Here is a 10460-nt window from a genome sequence, read left to right as displayed (position 1 = left end):
TCTATCATAATATATATTCAGAATACCTTTATTGAAATTTGAAGTAGGTACACCATACACATAATATATACAGAAGCTAAATGTTTTTTAATGATAAGATTGGATATATATGATTTTATTATAATAATAAGTATAATGATACAATGTACCTACAATAGTTTTACGAATTACGATGCGTACCTAATATAAATTAATGACTGACTCTACGCGCCGGCTAATACATAGGTAGATACTTTATTAAGTTCTGAAATGGTATACATCATATCAAAAATTAAAAAAAATATTTATTATCGACAATACTTTAATAATTTAAGTAGGTACCTACATACAAAATAATATCATGTAGATATTTGAACAATAATGTAATCATAAGAAGTGTTGGGACGAGATAACTAATAAGCTAATAAAGATAAAAACAAATACAATTTTATCTTTGATAAACGCAGGTTTAATTCAAATTTTACACATTTTCAGTGTGCTCCTGACTTCCAATTCGATAGGTATAATAAATATAAATATCAAAATATTGTTATTATTATGTTTATGCATACATTACGCTCAGTATTGTAAAGTATTTGAGTACTTTATAAATACTAAATACTTTGGTTTTCTAATACTTTTTTCCGTATTGAATACTTGTTTAAATACTTTTATTATAGAAGTAGGTAGTTGAACGGTATCATAAATAAGTACTTTTTCACGATTAAGTATTTTTATTTATTTTTTTTGTTATTTTTTTGATTCTTAATTTGTTTCTATTTATAAATCGTTATAATATTATTATATTAATTATTGATCAGTCAATAAAATTTAAAAACAGTTCTCGCCACAACATTATAAACTGATATAATATCAGAACAACCGCCGCAGTATCACCTGTAATAAAATGCTTGGGTTTGATAACAGCAATACAGCACAACAGCAATTATTTCATGTTTTAATGTTGGTTGAAGATTTTATACTGTTTAGGTACCATTATTGGAAATTTGGTACAATATATCCCTGATAATATAATATCAGTATCACAGATTATAATTTAATCTGTGATAATATATTGTACATTCGATAATCGATACAATCTGATCAATCAAAAAATTGATACGATCACCGAGATCGAAATTCAAAATCATTTTCGAGTTTTGACTTATGATCCGATGCACAAACAGTAGGTAACTGTAAGACTGTAAGTCTAAATTCGTGAGCTACAGGTACGCTATAATCCGCAGTCATTCCGTTTGCGTAATCGAAGTTACCTATACTCACAGATACTCGTCCTAGGTTTACCTCTTTTATTTTTTAGTATTTTTAATCATGGAATCAATCACTAAAAATGTAAGTACTGGCTTTTATTTTTTCTAAAGCGATATTTCATTTGGATTATGAAAATTGTGTATTATACCTTGTTTTATAATAATAATTGTTGTACACAGTTTTATAATGCACACTTGGTTAACAAAAACTCAAATGATCCAACTGCAGAAACTCAAAGCCACACTTCTAATGAAGAAGACAAAGAATTGCCAGCGTCTGAAAAATCATTGTTGCAGAAAATTGTACGCAGGGGTCTTATAACATCTAAACATGACATTGAGGTGCAAAGACAGGACCCAAAATCACCATTATATTCAGTCAAATCATTTGAGTTACTTAAACTGTAAGATTTCCAAAATTTAACTACAGTAGAAACTCGATTAACTATCACTGTCGGGACCGGGACAATGATAATTAATAGAAAATCAGCCATCAACGTATTTATTATACACCGTGTGTACATATTTTGAATTTTCATGTAAAAATAATACAAATATTCACACTATACAAGATAATCCGTCATTCTCCTTTGTTTCATAAAGAGATTTTTGAGTGGAAATGTTCCGTATTGTATTGAAATAAAACGTGCGTTGCATATGTAGTTTTTTGAACGATGACGGGTAAAAAAGAGCGACGGTTAAATGAGTTTCTACTGTATTTTAATATAAATAATGATTATATTAGAAATATTTATTATGTAAGCCATTGTTGAGTTGTTTTTGTTTTCATTAATTTTAGTCATCCAAATTTGCTTAAAGGAGTTTATGAAATGGGTTATAATGCACCGTCAAAGATACAAGAAACTGCATTGCCTTTACTCTTGGACAATCCGTAAGTCCATTTCTTAAAAATTTTGCATACAACATAAACTCAAATAATCAAACCACTGTTAGACAACTAAATTGTCTTTGTTTATATCAATATTTTATTCTAAATATAACTTAATTGATATTTTAATTTACCTAACTATTAATTAATAAATATTTTTAGGTTTTATTATTCACAGAGACTAAAATATTCAATTTTTTGTATATTATAGGCCTCAAAATTTGATTGCACAGTCACAGTCAGGTACTGGAAAAACAGCTGCATTTGTTTTAGCAATGTTAAGTAGAGTTGATCCAGAATTTCAGCATCCACAGGTAATTAGACTAGAATATTTTGCAAATCATGTATTTAGTTATTTAATGTTTTCTAATTGTTCATGTAGGTAGTTTGTTTATCTCCCACGTATGAATTGACTATTCAAACGGGGGAAGTTATAGCAAAAATGTCTATCTACTGTCCCAACATTAAGCTAAGGTATGCTGTTCGTGGTGAAAATGGTTTGTATTTTAGTGTCTAGTTTCTTAATTGTTAAGACAGTATTACATATATTATTAATTTTCAGTTGAAAAAGGTTCTAAAATAGAAGAACATATAATTGTGGGTACACCTGGAAAAGTTTTGGATTGGGCTACTAAGTTCAAATTTTTTAACCCAAAAAATATTAAAGTATTTGTGTTGGATGAAGCTGATATTATGGTTGATACCCAAGGTCATCAAGATCAAAGTTTCCGCATTAGAAAGTAAAACTTCTTCTAACTAACATTTTTATTTAAATTAAACATTTAAATTTCATATTAAGGTTACTACCAGAAACATGTCAAATGATGTTTTTTTCGGCAACATATACAGAAGATGTTATGATGTTTGCCAATGCTATTGCACCTATGTCTGTCATCATAAGATTAAAACGTGAAGAAGAAACATTAGATAATATCAGACAATACTATGTTAACTGCAATAATAAAGAAGATAAATACAATGCATTAGTTAATATTTATGGAGGAGTGACTATTGGACAAGCTATGATCTTTTGTCAGGTAATTAAAGCAAAATACTAATATAAGTTAATAACTTTTTCATTGTGCATTGGTGATTATATTGTGTCTAAGCATCTATTTATTGATCGTAAAGGAAAATTGAATCATTTTTAATTATAAATAATATAAATTTGATTATCTGTTATTATTAGCCAATTTCTAACAATTATTTTGAATGAATTATTATTCAAAAATATTTTGTTTTGTGTTTTTTACGTGGTTTTATTATTTTTTTTTAATATTTCATTCTATATTTTTAAATATATTTTGTCAGTACTCATCAAACATAAAAGAATAAAGTAAGTTACATATCTTGCATCTGATAAATTTTATCTTTATCACATTCAACACCGCTGATTTGTTAACACACAACTGCTCGTTCACTACAGTTAGTCAATTATATGGTAACATACATTTTTGTTACTATGACGGTCTCATAAATAATGTATAATGCTAAACAACATGTTTTTTGAAATTATCCTGTATTTGAAAAAATATATTATGGTCCAATATTTCCCAACATGGGAAATTTAATATTTACTTGTTATCATAATTTTGCGGGTATTCGATTAAGTCCCTTTTATTTTTTTTCAAAAAGTAATTTCTACTGTGCGATATAAAATTAATATTATATAATAAATTACAATAATTCAATATTGATAAAAATAAAATATTTTTTTGCTTATAAAATTATAAAGTTTTATAATATTATATTTGTATAAACTAAAATATTTTAAGATGTTATTCATAGGCATACATTTGGTTAAAAATCTAAGGGGAGCTAGAAATATCAATTAACAATATTCACTATACTTTAGGCGTTTTAGACATTTTCCCAACCCCCAACCCCCACAATGTACGCATATAATGTTAATAAAAATTAAATTATACCATGAATAAGATAAAATAGTAATAATATATATATATAAGTATACTAGCTGAACCCGTGCACTTCGTTTCCCGGTAAATGTGCCAACTCTATATGACTCAAACTTTGTTCAATTCGTTATTTAATATTCGGTGTATGGTGTTCAAAATTTATCTTAACTTTTCAGTTGCCTGTAATAGAAATTCTGATTCGCAGCAGTATATTATCAGGTAGGCGATCTATCTGCGGTAGATCGCGGACCTCATGCTGTTTGTATGTACCTTTATAATTTAACTCTAAAGTATCAAAGTTATACCGAGTATGTCACTGAACTCCTCCTAAACGGCTGGACTAATTGTGAATGCCGAGTCTGTCGACCAATATTTCCTCCTCGTCCACGAAGACATGTCATTGTTTTTGTACGGAACTTATATGTGAGTATAATACGCTCAATATTTACTTAATTGCAATACATATAATATCCAAACACAGCTTACAAAAAAATAAAATGCATTGAATGAATACACTGATTTCAGGGCAATCAATAATAATTATTATTATAGTTTTAAAAGCCATGGCCACCATATATAAACAAAAACTTCCACCGTAAATCTCTAAATCCCCGTTTGAGCACATCCCCTGGTTGGACCAAGTTCAAATACATCATTGATAGTATTTCGATATAATTGAAGTTTTTTTTTCATTTTCTCGATCTGCAGCTGCTTTCTGTGCTTCAGTCGTACATACTTTTAGTCTGTTATGCATATTTATCAATTTAAAATAACAAAATTATTATTTGTACATCATAATATGTTGTTCTTATATTATAATGATACCTAACAACAGTTAATTATATTTGTTAAATTTAAATAATTTAAATTTTAAAATGTTTGATATGATAACTATTAAAATATACACTTAAGCTACATAACATAAATTGGTAACACGGCATAAAATAATTTATAACATTTATTTAAAAATGGACATCACACTTGTAAGTTGTAAGCAGTTACAACAGTTGTACAGTTTTAGTTGTACTTCTTCTTCTTAGGTACAAATTTAAATTTTAAATATTTTATTTTACTTCCAATCATATATGTTTAAAATTAAACATAAACATAATTAAAATGTATATATTATATTTTTTTTTTATTTTAGATTTTTGATAGTAAAAAATTGTTAAGAAAAAAAAAAGCTAATCTCACATCAAAAATCTGTTAAGACCTTTTAAAAAGTTATTTTAAAATTTGCAATTTGATCATTTTATGTACTATATACCATGGAGATTAGAAATAAGAAGACCTAACTCCTATGGACATCTGTTATAAAAGTGGTCCAAACAAAAGAGAATGGTTATTCTGCCACCAGGATCACATCGTTCCTGGTTAATAGCTTAACTACATTTTACCATAAACTATAGAGTTTAATCGGGATTGTATACGTTTTATTTGGTTTTTCTAATTATATATGAATTATTATTCTTTATGAAAAACTAATGAAAAAACATATATAATAACATATATTTATATATAATTATATATTATATATGTTATATATTATATAACCCATATAATACCTGAAAAACTAAGAAAATAAATTGATACTTATTAAACAAAATATGAGAACAATTATATAGATAATAAATAATTAAGGAAATATACTAGTCAGAAAATTCCCAAAAAAATTATTATGAAAATTTTATAATGTATCATACTTAATATTAATATACTCTTAAAAAATATTGATTTTTAAAATAAACTACTAGACTTACCTAAATAAACGTTTCTACCATCAAAATTTGTTTAAAAATTAGATTTAAAAATGTCTTATTTTTAATATTTTCAAAAATAATGTAATACTTTCAGTATCAAATATTAAATGACTGTTGTACTGTACTTGTAGCGTAAGCATCTATAATCTATATACATAAAAGTTTAAATATTGATTATAACAATAGTTATTATTTAGTTATAGTTAATAGTATATTATGATAAAACGTAGCCCTCCTATCGAAATACCCACTGCTGGTGACAGAATAACCTTGGGCTTTTGGTATTTTGTATACTTGAATTTGGTCCCCTTAATTCTAATCTTCTTGGCATATACATTGTTGATAGTATTGTTTTTTTTATTGGTATTAAACCTTTTTTTTTTACCTATATAACATTTGAACTATTAATGTTATGGTAAAATCTGATTTTATTGAGCAGGAGTTGTGTTGGTCGTAAACATAACCGTTTTATGTATTATACAGTGTGTTCACGGAAACAGGGAACACTTTATTACTCATTATCCTGTAAACATTTTTCAATTCTGTTTGTGGGACGTTAAACAAGACTAATGGATCATAAATTCCTATAACTTAAATTTTTTTTTAAATTGTGTATTTTGCGCATGCGAAATAAAACTTCATTTTTTCTAAAAAGGTAACCCCTATTTTGAATATTATTTTTGGGTTGATCGATTTTTTTCAAATAATTTTGATATATCAACTTGTATTCTAAACCCAAAATTGACAAAATTAAAGCTAGGTATAATTTTTAAAAATATTATTAAATTCAATTTTAATTTTTTAATTGTACATACCTATTGTTTCTTTTTTACGACTATGATACAAATTATTATTAAAACATGAACTTTTGGAAAAGACCTATCATTAATCATTCGTTATTAAACTAATCATTGCATGGGCGAGTAATAATGATTGCAATAATGAGCAAGGACTGGCAACAAAGAGAAAGTGCTTGCAATGACGACCTGCAAAGACTTGCAACATAGTGCAAAAACTTACAACAGCTAGCAAGTACTTGTAATGGCGAAAAAGTACTTGCAACGTCAAAAAATGACTTGCAACAGGATGCATTATGTACTTGCAACAGGTAGCAAGGAAATTGAACCAAGTGCAAGAACTTGCAATGATGAGTTAAGGACTTGAAACAATGATCAAGTACTTGTAATGACGAGCAAGTACTGGAAACAGAAAGGCAGTGCTGGCAATGACTATCAATGACTTGCACAGGGTTCAATAACTCATAACGATGAGCAAGAATTTGCAACATCGAGCAAGAACTGGCAACAACGAGCAATAAAGTACTTGCTAGCTATCAAAAGTTCTTGCACACTGCTGCAAGTATTGGCTCCCTGTTGCAAGTCATTGATCTGCATTGCAAGCACTTGCTTATTGTTTCAAGTCCTATTTCGCCATTGTAAGTTCTTGCACCAGGTTGAATGTCCTTGCTCCCTATTGCAAGTATACATAATGCATCCTTTTGCAAGTCATTGCTCGACGTTACAAGTACTTGCTGGATATTACAGTCATTGCTAGTGGTTGAAAATTCTTGCTAGCTTTTGTATGTTCTTGCAACCATTTACAAGTCCTTGCAGCTTGATATTTCAAGTTTTTATTCACCATTGTAAGTTTTTGCACCAGGTTGAATGCCCTTGTTCCCTGTGGCAAGTACAGAATGCATCCTTTTGCAAGTCCTTGCTCGCCCATGCAATTATTGGTTTAATAACAAATGATTACTGATAGGGCTTTTCCAAAAGTTCATGTTTTTATAATAATTTTTATCATGGTAGTAAAAAGGAAACAATACGTACAAATAGTAAAATTAAAAAAAAAATCTAATTAAATGTAATTAAATCATTTTTTTTTTTTTTTTAATTATACCTAGCTCTAATTCCCCCAATTTGAGGTTTAGAATACAAGTTGACAGATAAAAATTACTTGAAAAAAATCGATCAACACAAAAATAATATTTGAAACAGGGGTTACCATTAAAAAAAAATGAAGTTGTATTGTGCATGCGCAAAATACATGATTTAAAAAAAATTTAACCTATAGGAATTTATGTTCCATTAGTCTAGTTCATGGGTCACCAAATGGCGGCCCGCGAACAAATTTTATCCGGCCCGCAGACAAAAAATAAAAACACATATTACGACAACATTCTATAATCTATATTCTATGTGTTATTGTTGTAAATTATGTTCCTAATGTTTAAAAACAATAAAAAATAATTAAAAAAAAAATGATGTTCTTATTACATCCAATTTTAAAATAATACCTATTGTCCTATTATATATTGAAAATATGTACTTAGAATTTTAATGGCCCGCGAAAAATTTTCAGATTCCTAATGTGGCCCTCCAAAAATATTAATTGGTGACCCCTGGTCTAGTTGAATGTCCTACAAACAGAATCGAAAAATATTAACAGAGTAATCAGTGATAAAGTGTTCCCTGTTTTTGTGAACACACTGTATATATAAATAAGATATATTATATTTATATCTTAATAACAAATATTACAGCACGACAGTTAATTATTTTTAATATTTGTTTCTATTATTTAATAACAATTGTTTTTGTTTTAGACAAAAAAAATGGCTTTATGGTTAATTAATCAAATGGCAGAACAAGGACACGCTGTAGCTTTATTATCTGGTGAACTCACGATCGAACAAAGAATATCTGTTTTGGATCGTTTCCGCGAAGGAAAAGAAAAAGTTCTGGTTACTACAAACGTATTGTCTAGAGGTAATAAGCATCATTATTTTGTTAATTATTTATTTTAAACTTCTATTTTATTATTTTAGGTATTGATATTGAGCAGGTCACGATTGTTATTAATTTTGATTTGCCTGTGACAGTCACTCTCGAACCTGATTATGATACATATTTACACAGAATAGGACGTACTGGTCGTTTTGGTAAAAAAGGTATTGCTATTAACCTTGTAAGTGGTAGTTCAGATCAGTTTATATTGAAACAAATTGAAGAACGTTTTTGTAAACCGATTGAATGTTTGAATACCAACAATGTAGATGACATGGAAAAATTGGAAGCCGAAGACTGATTTGTAATTATTATCTAAATATATTTTTTTTAATATCTTAAAGTTATATTCAAATTATGAATCATTAAAACCTGAATTAAGAAAGGAATGTTAATTTGATAAATATTTGCTTTTTACCTTAATTAAAATTCGGATTCAAAATCTTTTTGAACAAGTTGTTTTTATATTAATTTATCATTATAAGTGAACATTTTTATTTTTAAGTTATAAGTTTTGAGACTTCTTTATTTTTACAATTTGTAAAAAAAAAAATATTTTATAATAAATAAATTAAGATTCATTTATGTTGGATGAACAAATAATATAATATTAAAATTAAATGTTTGCAATTAAAAAAAATTATTTACTCATTTATATTATTTATAATTATTTTTATACCATTGTTTGCTTAACTCGTCAGTGGTTGCGATGCTCACCTCGTTAGTATTTTGATAGCCACTTATTTATTTATTACTTTATTCATCTGATACTCTTCATACCTTCAATCGACATATGTTTAAAAATACTTTTCCAAATATAATGATTTTATAAATAATTCTTGATTAGATATTGACATACAATGTTGTTAATATCCATAAATTGAGTGTTGCACCTACTCAATAGATCCACCTAATACTTTTTCGTAAACTCAGACTTATTTTTGACGAGCACACAGCATTCATATGCGTACTGTATAATAATCAGAAAAATATTCCAGACCAATAGGGCCAAGATGAATGATAATGATTATATTAAGATACTAGCTGATCTCGTGCACTTTGTTACCCGTTAAATGTACAAACTGTATATGACTCAACTTTGTTCAATGCGTTATTTAATATTCGGTGTGTGATGTTCTAGATTTATCTTAACTTTTCTGTTGCCCAGGATAAAAATTTTGATTCACAGCAGTACATTATCAGGTAGGCAATCTACCTGCGGTAGATCGCGGACTCCGTGCTATTTGTACGTAAGGGTATAATTTAACTCTATGCAATATCAAAGTTATACCAAGTTTGTCGTTTTTACTTAATTCCAACTACGATGGATTAATATAATCAATTAATACAAAAACCTAACCTAACCGTACTAAAATCCAATGAGTAAAAAAAAACAAATTTAACCCTTTTTAAATTAGCCTATCTTCTTCCCAGTGGTCTAATCTAGCCAATTAAGAGGCCATAACTCCGGAATTACTTATAGCACAGCATACAAACTTAGATAATAGCCGATTCTCAGACATATAATTATTATATTGATACAAATAATAATATTAATCAACAAACATGCTAGATTAACCAATAGCAACCAATATATAATACACTATTATTATTTTTATAATAATATTTTTTTTTTATGTATATATAACCATAGCAACCATTTATAAACAAATATTTCTACTGTAAATTATCAAAATCCCTGTTTGAGCACTTCTTTTATTTTTTTTCTGGACAACCCTTTATCACTAAGGGGTATGAAAAATAGATGTTAGCCGATTCTCATACCTACTGAATAAACACAAAAAAATTTCATCAAAATCTGTCAAGCCATTTCGGAGGAGTATGGGCAACGAAAACTG

At 27.7% G+C, this 10460-nt stretch overlaps 1 protein-coding gene across 1 annotated transcript; it reads left to right on the top strand.

The window, feature by feature from the left end:
• Nucleotides 1-1090: 1090 nt before the first annotated feature.
• LOC100161814 (ATP-dependent RNA helicase DDX19A-like) lies at nt 1091-9112 on the top strand. The gene is made up of 9 exons (XM_001948767.5): nt 1091-1332; nt 1431-1654; nt 2050-2142; nt 2351-2453; nt 2522-2636; nt 2702-2879; nt 2939-3176; nt 8421-8583; nt 8643-9112. The coding sequence occupies exons 1-9, from the start codon at nt 1312-1314 to the stop codon at nt 8900-8902; spliced, it is 1395 nt and encodes a 464-aa protein (XP_001948802.2). The 5' UTR covers nt 1091-1311; the 3' UTR covers nt 8903-9112.
• Nucleotides 9113-10460: the final 1348 nt, after the last annotated feature.

This window comes from Acyrthosiphon pisum, chromosome X (assembly GCF_005508785.2).
Source record: "Acyrthosiphon pisum isolate AL4f chromosome X, pea_aphid_22Mar2018_4r6ur, whole genome shotgun sequence".
Taxonomy (NCBI): Eukaryota; Metazoa; Arthropoda; class Insecta; order Hemiptera; family Aphididae; genus Acyrthosiphon; species Acyrthosiphon pisum.
The sequence above is the reverse complement of the archived record's forward strand: the minus strand, read 5'-3'. Positions and strand labels throughout refer to the sequence as shown.